This window comes from Podarcis muralis, chromosome 3 (genome assembly GCF_964188315.1).
Source record: "Podarcis muralis chromosome 3, rPodMur119.hap1.1, whole genome shotgun sequence".
NCBI lineage: Eukaryota > Metazoa > Chordata > Lepidosauria > Squamata > Lacertidae > Podarcis > Podarcis muralis.
Window position 1 is genome coordinate 20,090,795 of NC_135657.1, and position 25,656 is coordinate 20,116,450.

Genomic DNA, 25,656 nt, shown 5'->3' on the forward strand with positions numbered 1-25,656 from the left:
TCAATCACATGATGCAGTGCACACACACCATTTGAATGGGAATGCCCATCAACTTGGTGGGGGCCCAGCCCCCTCAAATATTTTATTGTGGGGGCCAAAGCCCCCACAGCCCCCAGGAGTTGGTTCCTATGATGGGTGGGGCTTCAGAAGACTCAGCTACCAACTTTTCTCAAATGAAGACGTGATGTGACATAACTAGTTTTGAAAATGTTTGAGCTGAATTGATAAATGAACTTCTCGTATACCAAATTTGCCAAGGGTTGCTTTTTGTTGGTAAAATAATATAACCCGGGGCCCCCCAGCAAATATGTGTGTAAATCTGGCATGATCGTACTTCTAAGAGTCCAAATGTTTGCTTCGAAAAACAAAACAAAACTATAAACTTGGAAGTCTTTGTCTGTTTGTTTTAAATAAAAAATGTTAACTTAAATCAGCAAGGTGGGTGTAGGAAGTAATGAGACTAAACAGGAAGGGGAGAGCTTGAAACAAGATAAAGCTGGACATAACATTTTGACTATTTGTATATTTGCTGCTTTGGAAGGGTGGGATACTTCTTAGGCTGATGAGGAGGGATGATCAAACCTGTCAATTTCAGTTTCTCCCCTATTTTTCATTTTTCCACTCTTAACGTCACTTCTCCACATCAGTTTGCAATTTTTTAAAAAAATCCTCATGAAAACTGAGCAGCAAATTTCTCCTGATATTCACACAGGTGCGTGCAATCTTGTCTAATGTACAATTTTTTACGATTTTTGTGCTGTTATTATTATTTCTTAAATTTCCATACCACCCTTTATCTGAGGATCACAAGACACTTTGCAATATAAAAACACAAAATTCCATAACAAACAAAAAAACAATACCCCACGAGCACAGTTTAAAAGCAAAGCAAATTTTCCCCAATATAATGCCTTTTTGTATGGGGTTTTCACTAACATGCAATTTCATGTACACCTTACCATAGTTATATGCATTTTTGCACACATTACATGGCTAGAGAACTGCACTGCAACATTCAGAGAAATGTGAATCGGCTGTGTTTCAATTTTTATAGTGTTTCAGAAAGTATGAACTAGGGAGGCTTACTTTTAAATGAGAACTCTGTTGAGAATTCCTACCCATCTCTGTTGGTCAGATATCATTTGGAAGATTTTATCTGGACTGCTTAGGTCAGTGTTTCTCAAACCTTTTGAACTCAAGAGCTATGGAGACATCTCCTATCTTTGTAAAATGCGATGCTCAAGATAATGCCAGGCGCTTTGACCTCCCATTGGTTCTGTTGCAACCCTCCCACAATGTGCTCTACATCAGTAGCTTGGGTGACAAATTCTCATAAGTAGGACCTGCAAAAAATGTTGCAGTGTGGCATATCTAGGATTCCAGCCAGCCAGGACTTTTTCTAAAATACTGCATTTCTCACACACAAAGAGAGAGGGGGGGGGAGGAGGAGCAGGGAGAAAGGTTTTTGCAGTATGTACTGACAGGGACACGGGTGGTGTTGTGGGTTAAACCACAGAGCCTAGGACTTGCCAATCAGAAGGTCAGCTGTTCGAATCCCCGTGACGGGGTGAGCTCCCGTTGCTCGGTCCCTGCTCCTGCCAACTTAGCAGTTCGAAAGCACGTCAAAGTGCAAGTAGATAAATAGGTACCGCTCTGGTGGGAAAGTAAACAGCGTTTCCGTGCGCTGCTCTGGTTCGCCAGAAGCGGCTTAGTCATGCTGGCCGCATGACCCGGAAGCTGTACGCCGGCTCCCTCGGCCAATAAAGCAAGATGAGCGCCGCAAACCCAGAGTCAGCCACGACTGGACCTAATGGTCAGGGGTCCCTTTAGCTTTACTGATCTGAGAATGCATTTGTGATTAATATATAGGCCTATAGACATAAAGGCCAATGCACAATGCTGCGTCCTGATCTACACATCTGTTACCCATACATGTGGTTTTGAGGAATAAGGATCACATTTTGGCACACCATGGCCATAGGAACCTATTCAAAACATGACATCCAACTTTTGGATGTCAGGTTTGCTAGGAGAGAATGCTAGGGTGTTAGGAAAAGGTTGCTGCACTGCTGATTCCCCACGTCCCATAGATAGGGAATTAAATAGGGGGCTTGAGTCAAAAACGGATAAACACGCATCACACTTGATTGTACACCACATAAACCAATAGATATACAGTGGTGCCTCGCAAGACGGAATTAATTTGTTCTGCGAGTCTTTTCGTCTTGCAAATTTTTCGTCTTGCGAAGCACGGTTTCGGAAAAGTTTTGGAAAAGCTTCAAAAATCACCAAAGTCTTCAAAAACCTCAAAAAAGGCTACCACACCGCGTGCTATGAGTTGCTCCTCGAAGTCAAGTCGCAACTGTATTAACGGTTTTAAGAAAAAGGAAACAAACTTGCAAGACGTTTTCGTCTTGCGAAGCAAGCCCATAGGGAAAATCGTCTTGCGAAGAAGCTCAAAAAACAAAAAACCCTTTTGTCTCGTGAGTTTTTCGTCTTGCGAGGCATTCGTCTTGCGAGGTACCACTGTAGTAATGTTTTTCTGCATCTCTGGGTTTTGTTCTGTTCTGTTCTCTGGGGGCCTCGAACTTTTAACAAGACTTGCAACTACAGCTCAAGAAAACAAATAAGAACGAAGGAACCAGTAAGCAACAGGCAAATACTGGCTTTGAGAGAAATGCACATTACAGAAGTGAGTGGAATCCAGTTAGCATCCTTGGTCTCACACAGCAGGAGCATCTACTATCACAGCTCCCTGGGCACCCCCAAAATCTGTTCCGGAGGGTTGGGGGAAGTGAGTTGCAGGAAGGAAGGGGAACTGGCAAAAATTGCTTCCCTCCCCATTCTGCTGGCAGAAGCCTCTGCTGGATCCAAAGGTCTTCCATCAGCATGGGAGGTGTCATTGGACGAAACCTTTAAAGCAGGAGGGGGAAGTCCAAAAGGTTGTGCACACCTGCCTTAAGAAGTAAAGCAGCTACAGCCCTGGGATAATACCGTATTTTTCGCTCTATAACACGCACCCGACCATAACACGCACGTAGTTTTTAGAGGAGGAAAATCCGTAGGCATGCCACCCGTAGGCATTTCCTCCATAACACGCACAGACATTTCCCTTTACTTTCTAGGAGGAAAAAGGTGAGTGTTATGGTGCAAAAAATACGGTAATCTCCACTGACTTAATGCACAATGCACAGTCACCGCCAGGGAAGCTTTCCTGAATCTCTGAATGTTCTTACTGATAGAATTACGAATTACAGACTGGAGCTATCCAACTAGCTATGTAACTTTGGGAGGGGAAATCAACAGGCAGACCCAACTTAGCAAAGGACGAACTTTGAAAGAGGATGCACACTCCAGAACCGGAAATAATGGTTTGTTATTGTTTTAATCCAAACTGTCTTAATTTCCTCCCTGCTCGATGCATTAAGCCACTTAGCGTAAGGGGTGACGCAATCCTCCGATTCGAAATAACATCTGCCTACGATCCTATTTTTAACTAAATGAAAGAGGAATTAATTCCAAAGATTGGAGGCTAACCTTTTTTTATTTTTTAAAAAACCTAATTCACATCACTCATTATTTCTGGAAATATTGGGGGGGGGGGCGGTAAACGGAACATTCAGAAGTATACCATGCTTGACATGGGACTGGCAATCTGGTAGTCATAGATTTTTAACCCAGCCGGTGTTGAATGATGCAATGAATATGTATTTTCCCCTCTGGCAGCTGTCTATAGTGTTGGTGGCTCCTGCCATGCAGAGTCGGAAGGGAACACAAGGGTCAGCAAGACCAAATCCCTGCGACGCAGAAATTTTCTGCCCAAGATGGTGTTTGAACCCATAATCCCGAGATTAATCATCTCACCAAAGCCTTACTTTAGAGGTGACAGTCCCGATTTCTATGCTGGATGTGGACTGCCAGGTGGCCATGAGGGCAGAAGAACCTGCCTAATCAATCTAGGTAGTCCATCTAGCTACAGTGACCAGCAGCCACTCTCCAGACAGGATGTTCCCCCAGTCCTACCAGGAGACACAATAACTAGAACCTGGGATCTTCTGCATACAGAACATGTGTTGTGCCAATAGACTATGGATCCTTACCCAGGATCCACTGCATGGTGCATGACAAGTGGCTCTGTTGACAGCATGTTACTTGGCCACAGAAACACCATCATGGAAACCTCTAATTAAACACTCTGAATAATGAGGTTCACATGCATAAGCAAACAAACACTCTCTCTGACCAAGTTCCATTTTGCATGGCTCCCCTGTGCTGAGCAACGTGGGTGGTTTTCCGCCTGATGCATTAAAGCAGCCAGACTAGATTTTATTGGGCAGGGAATCTAGGCCATATCACAAACCTACTCTCTGTTGCAAGCAGAGAGGTGGACCATTCAGTCTGTTTCCGGTCTGTGCATATTCATAAATCTGTTCCCTCTTGTTTCCGCATTAATCTGTGCAGGATTTTTTTTTTAAAGAAACATTTAAAAAACATTTAAATATGTATTTTTATTTCAAAATATGCAGAAGGTTCAATACCCAGCATCTCGAGGGAGAACTGGGAGAGAATTCTGCCTGAAACTCTGGAGAGCTGCTGCCAGGCTAGTGCAGAAAATACTGAGCTCAATGGACCAATGGTTTGATTCTGCATATGGCAGCGCCCAGTGCTTAAATGCACATTTCTAAACTTATTATTATTATATCTCAGAATACACATTTAATGTTAAATTTCAAAATGCACATTTCAAAATGCACCTCAATACAAGTTTTGGACCAGGAAATTGCATTGCAAAATTTGGAGGAGTTAGAAATCAGAAAGTTGACTATGTTTCAATCTGCATACTAGCATTCTCTTTTGCTGGGCAGGCTTCTGCTGGTATAGAAGTATGCAAGCTTTTGAATTATACAAGGGCTCTTTGGCAGAATGGAAATATAAGATCATTTTCAGCTGTACAGATGGCAAAGATAACAAGACATGAAACACTTCTGGCACTTCAAGGAGATGGCCGACCAATCTCCAAAGGTGTTTTTCCCGTCTTCAAACAAACAGAGACTTGCACACACAGCAGAGGGTTGCAGACTACGGAAATGACCAGCAATGAGCTATAGATACTTAGAGAGACAGAATGGCCTTTATATGCTATCCTGTTTAAGCGAAGACCTTCTAAAGGCAGTTATGCAACTGTCTTTTCCACACAAGATTGAGATATGCTTGTCCCAGCATGGAAATCTTTTGTGATTTACCATCTCTGGCATTTTAATTAGATTAAAAATTCCTCAAGCTTGAAAATCTTTTAATTGGTTTTAATTAACATTGGTCTGGGTTTATTTTTAGGTGTATGCCTTGCCTTTGTGAAGCAATGCTGATTTTGTGCATGTGCGTGTGTCTTATTTGTCTTTTATTTGTTACTTGGGCAATGCATTCATTTTATGTATGTAATACCAATATAGACCTTTCCTTCCTCCACAGCCAACTTGGCAGGAGCGGGGAACAAATTGGGTATAAATTTAAACAAATTCCTAAGCTTGGAATTGCCATCTTTAAAAACAAAACACAAACAAAACAGCAACCACCACCAAAAAGTAGTTGCAGGTGGATAAAATGTGTGACGGAATGGATCCTTCCACCCAATGTTTTCCTTCTGAAAAATCTCCCAAAGTAATTTGCCCTTGAACAGGGCCAGCCCAAGACATTCTGCTGCTTGACCGCTACACCACTGAACAATACTGAAAGGTCCTGGGAACTGGGGCTCATGCTCCCCAAATGGGAAGTTTGATGGACCTGAGACAAGGCGCTGGGTTGCCAGTTGTCACTGGACAACACACCACATGTTAAGTTGTGGGTGAACATATCAGACGACATAGCGATTCTTCAAACAGCTCTTGTTTATTCACAGGCCAGAACTGAACTGAAGGGTTCAGTCAGCCTGCTTATATAGAGCTCCAGTACAAAGTAACTGTAACAATTTTCTAAAACTATCCAATCACTGAACGTCACTTTCAATCCATTATTTGCATAACTATCTACAGTATCCCCCTGCTGGCCCTGCAGGGTGAGAACTTCAGTACATAACACCACCATTCATAGACATCTCTGCTTTTACAAAGCTTACCTGAAGACAATAGTTTGTGTGTCCGCAAGAAACTGATTGCGAGGCGCATTATCGATGCTTTGTCCAGGTGTGAGCTGATGTTGTGAGGCAAAGGGAGTTCATGGGCCAGCTCATAGAAGACCTCTGTCTCCTTGCTCCTCCTGCACCTTGCAGCATCCCTTGACTTCTCCTTCCTCCTTTCAGAACTGCTCCTGTGATGACAAAGAAAAAACAAAAGGAGAAAGAGAAAATAATTGTACCGACTGTAAAAGCTATTGAGAAGTAATAATTTACACTCCGGCAGTACAAATACAAGGGCCTTCTGGAATGGGGACAATGTTCTCAATCTTACTAAGTTCACAGTGGTTTGTTCTAAATTAGCTGTTGTATTTGCCTTATCCCTCATAATCTCACATCCTCTGGGCAATGCACCATTATTCAGTTCAAAACCATTTAATCTTAAGAAAATCAATCAACCGTGGTAATTAAAACCCACAAAAGGAAGAAAACTGGACAAAGAACATATTGCCAGTCACAACTAATCCCACCAAGTGCTAAAACGATATTGCATCACATAAAAGCAGACAAATGACATCAGTATTGATGTTCATTAAAAAGGTGAGCTCTGAGTTGACAAAAGTGGTGGGAGACTAAATGATTGCTGTTTTCTAATGGCACCATGATCTGAATTAAATACAGTGGTACCTCGGGTTACGAACTTAATTCATTCCGGAGGTCCGTTCTTAACCTGAAACCGTTCTTAACCTGAGACGCATTTTCACTAATAGGGCCTCCCGCCACCGCAGCATAGCTGCGCGATTTCCGTTCTCATCCTGGGGCAAAGTTCACAACCCGAGGTACTACTTCCGGGTTAGCGGAGTTTGTAACCCAAAGCGTTTGTAACCCGAGGTACCACTGTACAAGGAATGGGACCAACAACAAAATGTGTCCTCGCCTCCAAGCAGGTCGTATCCTTGCCTGCTTACCAGTCAGCCATACCCTCCTCCAGTGTATTGTAAGCTGTACGGAGTTCAGGCAGGGAATTCTGCTCCCCACTCAAGCCCAGTTGTCCAGTTTTACTTTCTTTTCAGCATCCTATGGCTTCTGAACAAGCTCAATCAACTCTGTTGTTGTTTTTCTCCCCCTGCCCTTTTATTTATATAGATAGCATTTCTACAAACATGGGGTTTCCCCCAAGCATGCCAATATCTCATTTCTCAATGGCCCCATCTGGGCTTCATTCACGTTGCTGCTCACCACCTGTGCCCACTATTTAAGGGAGTGGTGCTTAATTCGTAATTTCAGCCTGTGGTATCCTTAGGTCATGCCTCTGTTTTCCTGTTAAGAAACAAGGAGCGGCAATCACTTTATACAGCCCAGGCCCAGCAGCACAGGTGTGCTGACCTGAGGGCACAACAATGAAGGAGGCAAACTATTCTGTTTTAGGCTGCAATCCTGTGCATGCTTACTTGGGATCAGGTCCCAGAGAATTCAGTGAAACACATCTTTTTTGGTACTGGCTCCCAGTTCATCCCTGAGCATTCAACTCAGGTTGTTGGTGCTTCCCTATAAAGCCCTATACAACTTTGCAGAGCCGACCCAAGAAACTTTAATACCTGAGGCAAGGACAAGATATACACAGAGAGAGAGAGAATGTATGGAAGCCAACTGGACTTGTAGCTGAATTTTACTACAACACTGGGTTATAATGATGGATCATCATCCTCTACCACACCTGAGGGCAGCAGACTAACTCAGAAAGTTGAGGGCACCAACCCCTCACTGCTGCTGCCCACCCTCAAGCATCTACAGGCGAACTAATATCAGTGTACTGGAAGAAGCAAAGATCACCAGTATTGAAGTAATGATTCTTCAACATCAACTTCGCTGGACTGGTCATGTTGTGCAGATGTTTGATGATCGTCTTCCAAAGCAACTACTCTATTCCGAACTTAAAAATGGAAAGCATAATGCTGGTGGTCAACAAAAGAGGTTTAAAGACTGTCTCAAGGCAAATATTTAAAAATTTAGTATAAACACTAACAACTGGGAAACACTGGCCTGCGAGCACTCCAGTTGGAGAACAGCCTTTACCAAAGGTATCATGGGCTTTGAAGACACTCGAACTCAGGACGCAAGGGAGAAACGTGCTAAGAGGAAGGCACGCTTGGCAAATCCACACCGTGATCAACTCCCAATGTCCCCACTGTGGAAGGACGTGTGGATCCAGAATTGGCCTCCACAGTCACTTACGGACTCATTGTTAAAATCGTGTTTATGGAAGACAATCTTACTGGGCTACGAGTGATCCCCAAAGAAGAAGCATTTGCCAGATGAGCTGACTGCCCCACTCTGCCTAATGCTAGGGCCAGCACTGATGGCAGTCATTTTTCTCTCCCGTCTTTCTCCCAAGTTGGGGTTAAAGGCAGCTCGTATTCAAGAAATGGAAAACTATATTTAACTGAAGACTTTGATTGCTTCCCTTGGAAAAGGAGGAAGAGCAAAGGTTGGTTCTTGCTGACATATGATTGCCCAAAATCTCCCATTAGTTTCTAGAGTCCTGTTGGTTTTTGATACAGGAACACTTGGGTTCCCCCCACCCCACCCCATGACGCTGGGGAAAATATTCCTATGCAGATGCAAGCAGTCCACATCCCATTGTATCTGTGCTGAACAGTATTTTTTTTTAATCCAAAACATTTTGCAAGATTTGTTCTTTTTCAAAGGTAAATAAGCAGGAGACATCCAAGCCCAACTTAGTCTCTACCTGAGCCTTTGGGAATACCGCAGGTTAAAGAGATAAATTTTCTGCAGAACCAACCAGCCAACTGAATCGCAAAAGCTTCATCATAAAGAAATACACTCGTGGCGTATAATCACATGCAAGGCCCCTCCCAAACTAATTTCTCCAACAAAGGTACTTGTTCGGCAACCTCAGCAATGCCTTAAATAGCCTTAGATGCTTAAGATTACAGACACAATAGCCCCACTAAGTAGCGTTTAGAAGGTTCCTCACCCCACCCCAACTTCTACAGCAAAAGGGGACACTTCTATGATACTGATTGCTGGTCGCCCACTATTATTATCTGCTATTTTGAATTAAAATGCTCCAGGGAAGGAATACAAGAGAGAAGTGTGTGTTGCTGGATGATGGAAAATAAGCTATTACTTGATTGAGGCACATGAGGAGCCAGTATGGAGAGCCATCAGGAAAAGCTCATCAAGATCCTTTACACTGACCCAGACTATTGACCCACTGCCTGGAGGTGTATCTTCAGGGTTCCCAACATAGTTTTCTCCCAGCCCCACCTGCAGATACTGAGGGTACTGCTCTCCCACTAAGCTACAAGCCTTCCCCCCACCACAAGGGCTATATTTCAGCGCTTTGGCACTTGCCACAGTGCCCCGTTGCACCAGAAGCAGTTTAGTCATGCTGGCCACATGATCTGGGAAAGCTGTCTGCAGACAAACGGCGGCTCCCTCGGCCTGAAAGCGGAGACGAGCGTCGCACCCCATAATCGAATTTGCTTGGACTTAACTATCCAAGGGTCCTGTACCTTTACCTTTATATCAGCTGCAATCAAATTCTCTGCAAAAACCAGCTGCTTCTCTCCCCACTTTTAAAATCCACAAAGCTGTCAATCAGGGTGGTGGTCTTTAGCTACTTACATGGCTAGATTAATCAAGGAAAAGCATTATGACTAAAAATGGTGCCTCTTATTTACCAGGCAACACATTTACTGCCAACCCCCCCCCCCCCATAAATTATACTGTATAAAATACAATGTAAGCGGCTGCCACAATCTCAGAAGAGGCATTTTCCCTTCTCTCACACAGCTGAAAGAGTGCTTTTTCTGAAACTGGTATGTCTTGCAGTGCATGTGCGCACCTCATCTCTAAACAAAGAAAGCATGCTTTCTTCCCCATTTTATTTCGTTTTATTCATATACAGATTTTAATTAAAGTCTAGATTGTCTGTGAAAGGTTTTGAATCTCAAAGTTTCTGGGCTCTTTTGCTTCTCTGTCCATCACATTTCCATATCCAGGAGCTCACGGTGCCCGGCATGGGTTTTACCGCCCCCCCCCCATTTGATTTTTGCAACAACCCTGCCATTTTGGTTATGCCAGGAGATTTGGGGCCGGTTCACATGGCAGTTTCTTGTGCACTTGGTGCAGGTTCTTTGCAGTGCCCACACAATATCGCGTTTGTCAAAATGTCGTCCTCCATCCCCTCTCCCCTTAAATCCAGAATTATCATTTGTTTGGGCGGTTTTTGCTGATTGGATTTGGTAATGGTAAATCTGGATCAAATTTAGCTGAGGGTAACCACAGTCATGTGGACACTACCAAAACATGCGTGCACTGAGCAGCACTGAGTCCAAAATAAGAGAAACTCTACTTGCCTTGTGAGCTTCACTGCTGAATAGGGGGGAGTGCGTTTCAGTTTGATTTGCCCTAAGTATTTTTCATGAACTATGCCACACTGGCACGTGCAAACATCATTTCTTATCTTGAATTTATGTCCTGCCTTTCCATGAGAACACACCCAAGAGTTATAGCCAAGGGTCGGCAAAATTTTTTAGATGCAAGCCGGTCCACTGTCCCTCAGACCTTGTGGTGGGCCGAAGAAGTGGCACTGGGGGGGGGGGGCTGGAAGAAGAGGTGAGGGGGGCAAGTAGTCCTCCTCCCCACGCCCCAGCCCCAGCCCCAGCTACTGCGCTTACCTTCCCTGGGGCTCCTGCCACCACCACAACTACCGCTGCTGCTTTTCGTGGATAAGCAAAGCGAGCTTGTCCACTCCGCTCTCTGGCCCACAGGAGCACCAAGATGGCGGCAGCTGAGGGAAGATGAGCAGCACAAAAGGGCTGGCTCTGGAGAGGGGCTGCTTAAAATGGTGCTCAGCCAGCTCTGCTGATCCCCATTCCTCCTCTAGGCAGGGCAGGGAAAAGCCAGGAGGAGGGAGGGAGGAGGCGCCGCCACGGTGCGTGAGAGGGAGGGGGGATGGAATGGCGCATGGGGGGAAATAGCGCAGGCTGAACGAACAGAATCCCCACGCCAATCCATGGAAGTCCCCAGGCCAGATCCTGAAGGCATTTGGGCCTGACCCAGCCCACGGGCCTCAGTTTGCCGACCCCTGGTTTTATCTCTGCCTTAAGGCTGGCCCTACCATTAGGCAGAATGAGGTAGCCACCTCACATAACTGATCGGCAGCCGAGGACCTCAATGCACACTGCCCAGGTTGCGCCCTGGGGAGGTCACTTTGGTGCTACTAATGCAACAGTTTGGCTTCACCCCCACAAGCGCACTCCATTGTCTCAAGACAGACGGATGCCAGCAGCAACAATGATAAAATGTCACGAAATTGTTTGTCATTTAATTTATGATCATTGCATTCTTACTGTCAGATGACAGGGGATGAGATCCGTTTGTGAGGTGCTTTTTTCCTGCCTTGTAGTACAAAGCTTAACAGCCAAATACAGGGTTAACTCTGGTTTTGGTTGTCAGGTGCCAAAATAACTTTCCTGGCTTTGAGCACTGCTATGAACCTAGACTTGAGGCAGACAGTACACTTGCTGCTCTGATCAGTCAGGGGAAATGCCTTGGGCTGTGTCCTGTTAGCTCTTGAGGAACCAACCAGCTCAGCTCTTAGAGAAACCTCATTGAAAGGAGAGTGTCCTGTCATACCACTGTTGTGCTGTGTGTGTGTGTGTGCAGTCATTAGTTCCCGCATCTCAAAGGTTAGGGACCCATGAGTAATTAAGCTGTCAGAAATAAATGCTGCTGTCAAAAGGCTTGCTATCACAGCTTCAAATGCCAACTTGCAGAACAAGAACAGTACTTTTAAATGTTACCAGGAGATGAAAGAACATATACCCAACTTTCTGGACAGGACGCATGGAAACTTCAAACTGCTGACCAAACTGACCGGATAACTTTAGGGTATTTAAAAGGGGCAATTAAATAATGATTCTATGTTCCTTCTCCTTGCTGAGCATGATGCAATGTTTACTACCGCTTTACATAAATGGCGTGCCCACAGCATCAAAAACAACCTTCATATAACACAGAATCCAAAGAGCTCCAAAAGTAATCCACTCATTGGCTGCATCCAGAGTTACGTCTTTTTAGCAGTAGAAACCACACCACTGACTTCCATGGATAATGTCTGGAGTGAGCTAACTGCATAGCCCTGCACCTTTGTTGTTGTTTAGTCGTTTAGTCGTGTCTGACTCTTCTTGACCCCATGGACCAGAGCACGCCAGGCACTCCTGTCTTCCACTGCCTCCCGCAGTTTGGTCAGACTCATGCTGGTAGCTTCGAGAACACTGTCCAACCATCTCGTCCTCTGTCGTCCCCTTCTCCTTGAGCCCTCAATCTCTCCCAACATCAGGGTCTTTTCCAGGGAGTCTTCTCTTCTCATGAGGTGGCCAAAGTACTGGAGTCTCAGCTTCAGGATCTGTCCTTCCAGTGAGCACTCAGGGCCAATTTCCTTAAAAATGGATAGGTTTGATCTTCTTGCAGTCCATGGGACTCTCCAGAGTCTCCTCCAGCACCATAATTCAAAAGCATCAATTCTTCGGCGATCTGCCTTCTTTATGGTCCAGCTCTCACTTCCATACATCACTACTGGGAACCGCTCAATGGTCAATCCAGTGGTGGAGCTTCATGTTCCAGCACCGGGATGGGGTGGGGGGTGGAGAGCACGCGGGGCGGGGCTGGCGCTTGTCCTGGGGGCATGGCGTACCGCCTGCAGGGGCTTGGCGCCCAGCGCGTGTGGGGATACAGCCGCGATGCCACCCCACCAGGATCGCACTGCCGGGGGCAGTGCACTCCCCCCACACTCCTCTTCCCCCACCAGTGGGTCAATCCAGTCTTTAAAAGAAGACCAGCAGGGCTGGCCCTACCATTAGGCACAGAGGGAGGTAGCAGCCTCAGGTGGCAAATACTGGAGACAACGGTGGCAGCCCTACAGCTGTACTTCCTAAGCAAACACACCCATACCCCTCCACCACGATACACAGCATGTCCTGCTCCCTAACCTAGTCCATTGCTTCAGGTGCAGCCGAGGATGCTATTTTATCACCAGTGCTGTTAAGTAAGATTCAGCCCAGCTGGCTTCTTTGCATGGAATGGGAAGAGGATGCCATCTTGCCCTTCATTTCAGATAGCAACATCTCCCGGGCATGTGCTGAAGGCCAAACCATACCAAAGGCATTGAAGGTACAGCTCCTGAGATCCCCAGTTTTATGCTTTGGTCCACTTTGTAAATGACTTTTCTATCTTAGAGGACTGTCCGGTAGCAGACAGCATAGTGGTGCTGCACTGTTCACCTGACCTCCCGCTGACTGTGTCACTGTAGCACACAGAGGGGGAAACTTTTGTGTGCACCTTTTAAATGTACTATGTGAGACCTTTAGAGGCGAGACAGTTGGATTCTTCATATGCTGGACAACTGGGTTCTTCCCCCAGGGACGCCATCGACATTTTTCAAACAAAACGATTGATGCAGTTCAACCATTTTATTCCAGTAGCCACTTTTAAGGCTGGTTTGCAATGCCTAAACAGTTTCGCTACAAGTTGTTGTCGGAAGCATGAATCTGCTCAACCACATTGAAAGCGTGCTTGCCAAAACTCACTCTCAGCTTTTTGTATTATTGCTTTATTTCACACTATTTGCATATATGATATCTCTAATAAAATGCGGGCCAAGATCACACTAGAGTGATGATAATAATACCCAACGCTGGAGCCCCAATTATTTGTTTTGTGTTTGGTGAGTCTCGAGATCCTAATCTCAGAGACAGAGAGAGGAGTCTTTCCTTGTGGCAATCAGTCATTTATTCTCGACAGCTTATCTGCAGGTTTGCAAAAGCATCATCCGCCAGAAGCTAAAGAAGCACTGCTGAGATCTGCCAGCAGATAAGTCAACTATTTACATAATCTTTTTTTAAAAAGTGCATACCAAAAGCTGAGCTTTATCTCTTTGGCAAAGGGTAAAGTAATGGTGGTCAAAGTGCAGGGCAAGGATGTTCTGAGCTGCAAAGTTTTAACGTGCAGCTCTCAGCCACTATTAGGGGGCAAGGCATTTTACAGCCTTTGTACGCTTACTCAAAAGCAGAAGTGGGTCACCGGGTGGGACAGAGCCACTCTGCTGGCTTCCCCAAGATGGGCTGCTCCCACTTAACAGGTGGAAAAGGGGCATGACAGCAGGGAGGCTGGTATGCTGCAAATGCAGAAGAAGCAGATTGGCATTGCCTCCAAGATCAAAAGCACCATGCCTCTGAGAGCACTTAATGCAAAACAGCAGGAGAGGGCTATGACCTGGCTTGCATGTTTTCCACAGGCATCTGGTTGGCCACTGTGGGAGCAGGGTGGGCCTTGGATCAGGGCCAGCAGGGGCCTTCTTGTTATGTTCATTTGACACAAGCAACACCTTCCGTTTCAAAAACCCTCCCCAAGGTGTGTTGATCAATATCATACAAAAGCGACATTGAGAAGATAGACATTCCATCCAGCACAAGGAACAAGTACAAGTGTCACCCTGGGCTCCTTGGGGAGGATATATTATTATTATTATCATAGTTGTCAACTTTCAGATTTGAAAATAAGGGATCAGCAGCCTCACCTGTCCCGGGGACAGTCTACGGGATACCTAACAATCCGGGATAGCAGTGGGAAACGGCGCTGGAATAAGGGAATTTCCCACCAAAAAAAGGGAAGGTTGACAGCTATGCTGATGATTACAGTGGTGCCCCGCAAGACGAATGCCTCGCAAGATGAAAAACTCGCTAGACGAAAGGGTTTTCCGTTTTTTGAGTCGTTCCGCAAGATGAATTTCCCTATGGGCTTGCTTCACAAGACGAAACATCTTGCGAGTTCTTGCGAGTTTGTTTCCTCTTTCTTAAAGCCGCTAAGCCGCTAATAGCCACTAAGCCGCTAATAGCCGCTAAGCCGCTAATAGCCGTGCTTCGCAAGACGAAAAAACCGCAAGACGAAGAGACTCGCGGAACGGATTAATTTCGTCTTGCGAGGCACCACTGTATTATTATTATTAGGAATAATTGCAACTACTACTACTACTTTCTGCAGTAGCAGCAATCATGAGCACCAACCACACCTTGCTCACATACCAAAAAAAGCATCCAATGAACCGAAACCGGTTCAGATTCAACCCTAGGAAAACCACGACAACATCACTGCCTATGGCAGTGGCAGATTTCAGCCAGCCCCTTCAGCTCTGCAATGGAACATTTGCTGTTCCTGCTTTATGCTTGGAAATGATGGATTGCTCTTGTTACTGGGCAAACTACCCTGGAGCAACGGCCTTTGGCTCTTTGGGTCTACCAAGGAATGCCTTCAATCCAGCGGAAACCATTCCCAAGCAGAGCCTTAGCTACGGCGGGGTGTGTGGTGGGAGTGGGACTAGCCAGGTTTTTTGCCCCAGGTGAAGCCTCTAGAGGGGTGTCCCTGAGGCTCCCAACCTGCATGTGTGTGTACACAAATGCACGTGAGTGGGAACCAAACTGGGTTTTTGACCCAGGTGAAATGAAGCCTAGTTTTGCCCCTGTCTCAAGTATTGGGAATTTATGTCTTGAGTACATGACTTGATCTTTTAAAAAGGGCAATACGAAAAGGCAACTATACCCTTCACAAAAACACAAGCATTGCCTGAAGCTATGGAAAATATCATAAACCAAGCGATGATTAATAGGTCTCATATTTTGGATCAAGTCGTACTACGCACGTGGCTAATATTGATCTCAGCTGATTAATGATTGGGAAATTTATTTGTCTTAGTCCAAAACAGGAAGTGGTTAAGCAATTTAATGCCCCTTTAACTGATGGCGATGCATTTATTTTCAAACGTTTAAAGTGCTATATTTCAATTGCAGTTTGTTTCTAGCCATTAGAGAATGTTACACCCTGTTTTACTTTTTTTATGCATTCTGGAGAGTACTCTGCACATGAAAAAGCAAAGGAGATGGATTTTTCTGTTTATTTTGAAAATACAGTGACACACACACACACACAAAATGGACATTCTGAATGAATATGTTTGCTTTACTGCAGAGTGAATGGAAAGTAGAGCATTTGTTTGGAACAACTTTCCCCCTGTTAACCCAGTTTTTCCTTCTTCGGGGGATGCCTGAGGAACCACGAGGCCCATGCAAAAGTGTATTGCAGCCCACCAAACCTGTTCCCATTCATGCAGAGCCAGTTTGACTTCCCATTGCAAATCCCATGCAAATCTCAAAACAAAATTCACAAGGGGACACAGCAACTCACATAGCAGAAAGAGCTTTCTATAAGCAGGGATGTATGAAGAATGCCAGGACACGACCACACTTGGAAAACAGTGCACAATTCTGGCTGAAGCATCACAGAAAGGATATCATATTACTGGGAAAGAGGCAGGAAAGGGCAACCAAAATGACTAAGTAGCTGAAGCAGTTCCCCCATGAGAAAATGTTACAACATTTGGGAATTCTAAGATTAGAACAGTGTTTCCCAAACTTGGGTCTCCAGCTGTTTTTGAACTACAATTCCCATCATCCCTGACCACTGGCCCTAGGGATGATGGGAGTTGTAGTCCAGAAACAGTTGGAGACCCAAGTTTGAGAAACACTGGATTAGAGGGGAAAGGGGGAGATGTGATAGACTAGGGGTCAGCAAACTTTTTCAGCAGGGGGCCGGTCCACTGTCCCTCAGACCTTGTGGGGGCCCGGACTATATTTTTTCGGGGGGGGGGGATAATGAATGAATTCCTATGCCCCACAAATAACCCAGAGATGCATATTAAATAAAAGGACACATTCTACTCATGTAAAAACACGCTGATTCCAAGACAGTCCATGGGCCGCATTTAGAAGGCGACTGGGCCAGATCCGGCCCCCGAGCCTTAGTTTGCCTACCCATGTGATAGACTTTCATAAAATGGACTGAGGAAAATCTTTCTCCCTTTCTCATTATGCTAGAAGCTGGAGTCATCCAAAGAAGTTGAATGGTGGGAGATTTAGGACAGAGAAAAGAAAGTACTTCTTCCAATGCATAGTAAAAACTGTAGAGTTTTCCATCACAAGATGTAGTGATGGCCACCCACCTGGATGGCTTTAAAAGGGGATTAGACAAATTCATTGAGGATAAGGCTATCAATGGCTACTAAGCATGATGGATCTAGGATCAGGGGCTCAACTGGTGGTTATACCGCTGGTGGACTTCCCATAGGTATCTGATTAGCCACTGCGCGAAACTGAGTAAATATTTTTATTATTATTATATTCTTAAGCATATCCTCCAAGTGATAGCTCAGTTGGTTAGAGCATGGTGCTCATAATGCCAGGGTTGCAGATTCGATCCCCATATGGGACAGCTGCATATTCCTGCAAGGAAATAAGCAGCTATCCTATTTTTAAAAGACATCTGAAGGCAGCCCTGTTTAGGGAAGTTTTTAATATTTAATGCTGTATTGTTTTTAACATTCGATTGGGAGCCGCCCAGAGTGGCTGGGGAAACTCAGCCAGTTGGGCAGGGTATAAAAAAATTATTATTATTAGTAGTAGTAGTATTAGTATTACAGTATTATTATTATTATTATTATTGTTATTGTTATTGTTATTGCAGGGGTTTGGGCTGGAGGGTCCCTTCCAAGATTACAATTCTATGCTTCTGAATGGCTGTCAGAATATCAGATGGGTTTTTCTGTGCATCTAAAAACCTCCTGGGATGCAGGTGGCGCTGTGGGTAAAAGCCTCAGCGCCTAGGGCTTGCCGATCGAAAGGTCGGTGGTTCGAATCCCCGCGGCGGGGTGCACTCCTGTTGTTCGGTCCCAGTGCCTGCCAACCTAGCAGTTCGAAAGCACCCCTGGGTGCAAGTAGATAAATAGGGACCGCTTACCAGCGGGAAGGTAAACGGCGTTCCGTGTGCGGCTCTGGCTTGCCAGATGCAGCTTGTCACGCTGGCCACGTGACCCGGAAGTGTCTCCGGACAGCGCTGGGCCCTGGCCTCTTGAGTGAGATGGGCGCACAACCCTAGAGTCTGTCAAGACTGGCCCGTACGGGCAGGGGTACCTTTAAAAACCTCCTAGCTGATATACATACCTGATCCATAACCCAGCAGCAGAACACTTGCTTTGCATCCTGTCTGCTCCAATTAAAAAGCATCGGGTAGCAGACAATGGGATAGCTCTCTTGTCTAAGACCAGGCAGAGAAGGGCAAACAACCTGACCTGGTGCAAAACAGGTGTGTAGGCACATCTGTGGCCATCCTTTTAGCTGTGCGAGGAAGCACGTGCTGATGTTGTTTATGAGATATTGACTCTGGTTCATAATTAGATTCCATCCCTCCATGCATCCACATAATATACGTTTGCAATAGTCACCCAGTTCCATGAAGCACCATCCCTACACTAACTATTCCCTCGTTGATGTTTCAATCATGAAACAGAAGACTTAACATAGATGCTATCAGAGGAGTCTCCTCCCCAGTGATCTGATTTGAACGCCATCTACTGGCACTTGCCCAACAGCAGAACTTGTGTTCTGAGTAGGTGCCCAGTTTTGTCTGGAGGCTGCCATGCACTGGGGAAAAGACAGGGCAATTTATCTCTCACTGCTTATTTACTGAATTTAAGTTACTTTATTCATATGTTCCGTAAAATACCTGCCCAAAGACAATCTATATTGAAGGGCTTCTGTATTAAAGGAAATTTGTCCCATATTCCAAACAGTTGACTTCACAAGAAAACAAGAAAAGTAACCAGCTGTTAAGCACAAGGTAGCCTCAAGACTCTAGAAACTCAAAACTCTGCAAAGTGTGCTGTGTCCATGCATGCAGCTGAACAGTTCTCAACAGGCTAAGCAGAAAAGTTACACTTTTTATACCAGCTTAATTGTTTGTGTTTTGAGATAATGCGTGAATCATGGTACAGAAAACAGTAGGTTAAATACAAAGTTTATAACTTAACAAATAGAAACATAGCCTCTAAGAAGGCTTTTCTCATGGAACTGATAACCCTAGAAAGGGACTTTTCTGCAGTGGCTCCCCGTTTATGGGATTGCTCTCCACTAGGAGGCTCGCCTGGCGCTTTCATTATACAGTGGACGCTCAGGTTGCGAATGTGATCCATGCGGGATGCACGTTCGCAACCCGCAGCGGTGCATCTGCGCATGCCCAGGTTGTGATTTGGCGCTTCTGCGCATGCGTGACTGCTGAAACCCGGAAGTAACCCGTTCCGGTACTTCCGGGTTTCGGCGGTCCGCAACCCGAAAAAACACAACCTGAAGCGTCTGTAACTGTACATGACTGTACATCTTTAGGCACCAGGCGAAAATGTTTCTCTAGAGCCAGTGGCTCATTAACATTCTATGGCCTTTAAAATGTCTTTGTGGGGGAGTGTTATTAGTTTGTTTTTGTTTCGTTATGTATTTTGTGTTATCCTTTCGTATTTTTATGTTGTGAACTGCCCTGTGATCTTTGGATGAGAGGCAGTACTGTATTCAAATGTAATTAATAATAGGAACAGGAATAGCTTGATATTTGAATGTGGAACCTTCCCCCTGACTCCCAACCCAATTTCATCCTGTGTCGCATGCCATTTTAGTACTAGGCTATTCTTCCTGCTTTAAAGAATCAATTAAGATTTTCTTCTCAGTTTATTAGTATCCATCCCACCCCTACATACAGGACTTGGAATATTCTCCCATCTGTAGTTAGACACACACACATGCTTGTCTTTACTTGCATTTTCCTAGTATTTAAATATTATAACCCCCCCCCGCCCCCTTCCAGTCTGTATTCTGGTTGTACCTGCAAAAACCTCTGTGCATGTCTTTATAGTCTCAGCTGGGGCCTGAAACCGTTATTCTCGTGTAAGAGGGCAAGTTTAAATTTGTCCTTTAATAATCAGCTTACAAATAACTTCTGCCTGTTTATTATTAGAAGCTAGAGTACAGTTGCTACGGTATGTTGACAACTGGATATCTGTCACCCTCTTCTGAGGTTGTTTTGACAGGCACTTTTTATCTCTAGGAAGACATTTGGGTTTCTTAAAATTAAAAAAAAGAGAAAGCAACACATATCAGCGCTCTGCTTTTATGTTTGTTGGAAACAGAAAAAAGGTGGGGTGGAAACCACAGACACACATACACACAAATGGGCAGAAGAAGAAGAAATAAATAAGAGACTGTGAACTTCTGTTATTACTGAATTTCTGACTAGTTGGAGTGTGAGGGAGGTTTAATACAGTGACAATGTTCACATCTTACTGCAAACCAGTCTTCGGCAAGTTCAGAATTTTAGTTGAAAACACAGCTAAAACCCATAAACCAATTAAAAACAAACATCCATAAAAACCATCACTATTTAAAAAAAACAAAGACCATGACATCGACCATGTTTTTTTGGTATTGCTTGTGGTCCTCACACTTAGGGAGCCCCTAACATGCCAAATTGTTTGGGAAGAGAAGGGCCGCTTTTGCCGCTCCTGCAACATTGGTTATTTGTTTTATTTCGATGTCCTTACGTGCCACTTTTCTATATATATTACATACAAAGCTACTAACAGCTTGGTTGAAAGGGCACCAATGAAACATAAGCAATCAAAAATGCCTCAATTAAGATACTGCACACGTAATACTAATCTGTATCATAAAATCAATGAAACAGCCCAGCAACCATAAACAAATCAAAAGCCGCGTTGATGCAAACAAGTCTTAAGTGCTAAGTGCAAGGAGAGAAGGAGTTTAATCCCCGGGACCGCCAGATAGAATCAGGGTAGGTCCAGGACATTTTGCTACCTGAAGCACAGGAAGGTGCCTGCCCACCCCACCCCACCCCTCAAATTCTGCATACAAAAGCTGACTGGACTTGATATCCTCAGTGCACTTGAGGTCACCAGACTAGCTTAGGGAATGCAAAGCAGGCCACATGCCACTCGCAAGCTCTGCCCTCTTGCCAACACATCTCCACCGCTGCCTGATCCCCCAGGCATCTGAAGTAGCCACCTCACTTGGCCGGCGCTACGTGGGGCAAGGAAAGGCTTCTGAAGATACATGGTCAATATATTGCATGGGCGATACCGAGCTGGACAGATAGGCTTATGGTTTGACTGCACATGGCAGATTTCTATGTTCCTGGATGATCTTCTCGGGGAATGTTGCTGAATAATTTGGATGCCACCATAGAAAAGCGGTGCCTACTTTATCTCTGACACAGAGGGCGGGCCTCTGAACCCAAACTTAAGGTCCAGGCAAGAAGGAGCCTGCGCTTTATTTATTTTATCCATAGGAGTGGGAGGAAGCAGCCAGGTTCATGCAGGGACGCTGCTGGGAGAGGTGCCAAGCATTCCTTGCAGATAGCATCCACTGGATTCCTCTGCAGCAATATTGCTTGTGCAATACCCTAATATCCTAAGTGATATACCTCTAAGTGCACCATGGAGTAATGCATGGGATGGGGGGGGCAGTAGCTGGGAAAGCAGTGCGAGGCAGCTATTCTCCAACTTCTTCCTCAGCTGACCACAACAAAATGCAACATTAACTGGCCTTGACATTTGGGGCCTGGCATTTGCAGGAGTGGAGCTGCCAGGCTAAGCAAGCTCAAAACAACCCCTGGGAGGACAAATGGGATTTTCATAGTTCACACACATACAGCTGCTATTAAATAGAGGCCCCCCCCCTTTTAATGCCCCCCCATTTTAATAAAGGAGTTAAGTTCTTTTTTTTTTAACTATGTTTTCCTATGTTTTTATATATGCTGTAATTCAGGCACAGGCAAACTTGGCCCTCCAGATGTTTTGGGACTACAACTCCCACCATCCCTGACCACTGGTCCTGTTAGCTAGCGATGATGGGAGCTGTAGTCCCAAAACATCTGGAGGGCCGAGTTTGCCTATGCCTGCTGTAAGAGCAGCTGGGGAAACCCAGCCAGATGAGTGGGTATAAATAATAAAATTACTATTACAGTCATACCTCGGGTTACAGACACTTCAGGTTGTGTTTTTTCGGGTTATGGACCCTCCAAAACCTGGAAGTACCGGAACAGGTATCTGGAAGTTCCGGGTTTCGGCAGTCGCGCATGCACAGAAGTGCTAAATTCGCAACCCAAGCGTCCACTGTACCATTATAACAGATGAGTATTATTGACAAAACTGGAGCAGGGTGGGAGGGGGCAGAAAACCCAACAGAGTAAGGTGACACCCACAACATATATTTAATGCACATGGTTCCCCCCCCCCAAAGCATCCTGAGAACCACAGTCTTCCCCCTCACAGAGCTATAATTCCCAGCATGCTTGATAAACTAAAACTCCCAGGATTCTTTGGGGGAAGTCACATACAGTGGTACCTCTGGTTATGTACTTAATTCGTTCTAGAGGTCCGTTCTTAACCTGAAACTGTTCTTAACCTGAAGCACCACTTTAGCTAATGGGGTCTCCCACTGCCACCACGCCACCACCGCACGATTTCTGTTCTCATCCTGAAGCAAAGTTCTTAACCCGAGGTACTATTTCTGGGTTAGTGGAGTCTGTAACCTGAAGCGTATGTAACCTGAAGCGTATGTAACCCGAGGTACCACTGTACTTTAAATGTGTGCTAAATGTGCTTTAAATATACAGTGTGGATGTGACCTAAATTCTTTATGAAGTAAAACATCCCCCCCCCCACACTGTCACAACAGAAAAACAAAACAAGCAAACCTGCTCTCTGCATGCCCCAAGTTGGACTTTATGATGCTTTAATTACGACTTCGTCATTTCAGACGCGCAGCACCGACAATGCACAATCTCGGTGGAAAATATATGATAACAAAAGGCTAAGAATAGACTAGAAACACAGGAAGTTTGCTCTGGGATTTTAAAACAAACACAAGGCAACGTTTTATGGTACCAAACTCATACTGGAAAAAATGGCTTTGAATTAGTGGGGGAAAGGTTACCCCAAGAGAGAGGGCAAGGGGAAGAAGAGTGAGCTACGAGCACTCAGAGAAGATTATCCGTTTCAACTGCTAAATGGCAACCTCTGTTGTGTATTTATACTACTCATAGTCTGCAAATCACTTTTAATTGGAGATAATTTGTCTTTTTATTTCATTATCGAGCACAGCAGACAAAAGGGACAACAAATTCACTTTACAGCTGCTCCAGCACTTGCTGTCCATTAACACGGACAAATGAAGCCCAATTAAAGCTTTCAAGTCACATTTTCAGAATATATTGTTCCAAATGTTCTCTGCTTGAACGACACATGGTCACACAACTGGATGCATGCAGGTTTCAGGAAATCTGTGTATTTTAAATAACACTGTATAGACTGCGTGCGTGCATGAACACATGTGTGTTCATCCAACAGCACAGTCCATTTATGTGATGGGGCTGTTCAAAAGCTTGTTTTCTAAAATAATCACACCTCTTTCGGAAAAACAGTGACTCCTCTGGGACGCAGATACCCTGGCCCCCACTCCCCATACCTCGCTAAACTTCTAGGTTTGACTACTGAAATATGTTGCAGCTGGGGATGCCCTTGGAGACTAGTTTGGAAACTGCAGCTAGTCCAAAACATTGTGACTAGGCTACATAATGGGAACTGGGGCTCATGCCCAAACCCTGATTCAGGCATTCAGTGGTTCACGGAATCAAGGAGAGTTTGGGTCATGCTCACAGATTCTTGTCTTGCCTGTGACATTTCCGTCACCTGACCCCACAGTTTTCCTTGTTTTGGAGGGGGAAGGAAGGAGAAGCTTGGACCTCATTCTACCTGCACAATCAGGGTTCTAAATCACACAGGGAGCCTGCTTTCGACCTTCCCAATCTATGTGTGCAAGGCTGCCAGAAGCCGACTGAACTGGGAAGTACTGGGAAGTACTGGCAACTGAGAGCAACAAGCAAGTTATGGGGATGCAGGGTGTTAAGTTGTGGGTGAACATATCAGATGACACAGCGATTCTTCAAACAGCTCTTGTTTATTCACAGACCCAGAACAGAACTGAACTGAAGGGTTCAGCCAGCCTGCTTATATAGAGCTCCACTACAACGCAACAGTAACAACTTTCTGTAACTATCCAATCACTGAACGTCACTTTCAATTCCTTATTTGCATGTGTGGACCTGAGTGAAAACTATCTACAGTATCCCCCTGCTGGCCCAGGGTGAGAACTTCAGTACATAACACAGGGGATGTGCCAGACAAAGTTTTGGGCAACATAAGCAACTGGGGAAATTACTGTCCCTGCTGTCCCCTCCTGCCTTTGCCGCCCGAGGCAGTCACCCTGAACTTTATAAAAGTTGACTGTATTATTTTCAGGTCACGACTCTACACGGCCTTGCAGTCTTTTATGCAACACAGCTAACCGACTCTCTTGGAAATGCTCACTTGGAACGAATGTTATTCCTCAATGCAAGAAAAACCTTTTATGGCTTCTGGTAGGAAAATGGAATCTAATTTATCACAGTCATGCAGATACAAATTAAAAGCTATTCGGTGGAACTAATACACTTCCACTCATTTTTCTCTCTGTGTGTGTACACTTCGCAAGTCAAGTTGTATTTTAGATGAGTAATTAAAAACACACCCCTTGAAGCAGAAGCCCAGGAAAAAATATTGCATCTTTAATTAATGGCTGAAAGGAATTTAATTCTGGGAATAGCACTACACTGCAGCTGGGCTCAAGTGGATTGCCTTCCTCAGCTAGAGGAAGTACAGGATATTGGCAATTTTTTAGAAACCATGGGCTTTCCTCTGTATGCATTTGTGTACTGCATACACAAAGTTATTCCAGTGAAAAGATTGTTATTATAATGCATAGTAAAGCTACAAATGACAAGATAACAGAACCAACATACAAGAAAAAAACATTAGCAAATATTGCCAGTCTTTCAGCAGAATTTAAATAATGCAGCAGCTTCATGAGTCTTCTTCAGGAAACTATTCTAAAATTTGGGTGGGTGCCATCACCAAAAGGACCCTGTTCCAGCGCATTTCCTGGGACTGAAGCATTGAAAAGGAACATTCCATACTTTTTGTGTGTTGCATGTCTAGCACGTATGTTTTAAAATCAAAATTCTGTGATATTTGGATAGAACTTGGTGTTACAAAGCAAAGTTATCCTCAGAGCACTCACTGAAGTCAATGGATATTTAAGATTATCCAACTATGAAAGTTAGTCTTGTCCATTAATTTCAATGGGTCTACTCCCAAGTATTTACTCAAGGTAGACTAACTGAAATTAATGGACAAGAATAGCTTTCTTAGTTGGATAACCAATGTTCTGAATTTCCTCTTTGAAGCTGTCCTTGTTAACCATACACACTGAAAGCAGTTCATTATCTGGCATGCACTGCTGCAGAGATATATAATTTCAACTCTACTCTAAAATGGTCCTGTTTATTAGAAGTCCATGAATAAATATTTCAACCTGGCACCTGAAGCATTACTCCTAACTGTTGTTCCTTTAAAAAATAATCAAAATTAAAAAATCACAATTCAGCCAAAATAAAACAAAACTAAGTCCCACTGATCTCATGGAAATCAATAGGGCTGCAAAGTGTTTAGGCACTTGAAAAGAGACTTG

General features: G+C 44.6%; 1 protein-coding gene across 1 annotated transcript in view; it reads right to left on the minus strand.

Annotated features, from left to right (window-relative positions):
• EPAS1 (endothelial PAS domain protein 1) overlaps positions 1 to 25,656 on the minus strand; it is a 128,530-nt gene that overhangs the window by 53,880 nt on the left and 48,994 nt on the right. Inside the window, 1 exon segment of the mRNA XM_028724834.2 lies at positions 6,113 to 6,303. Coding sequence (XP_028580667.2) covers positions 6,113 to 6,303 — 191 coding nt within the window.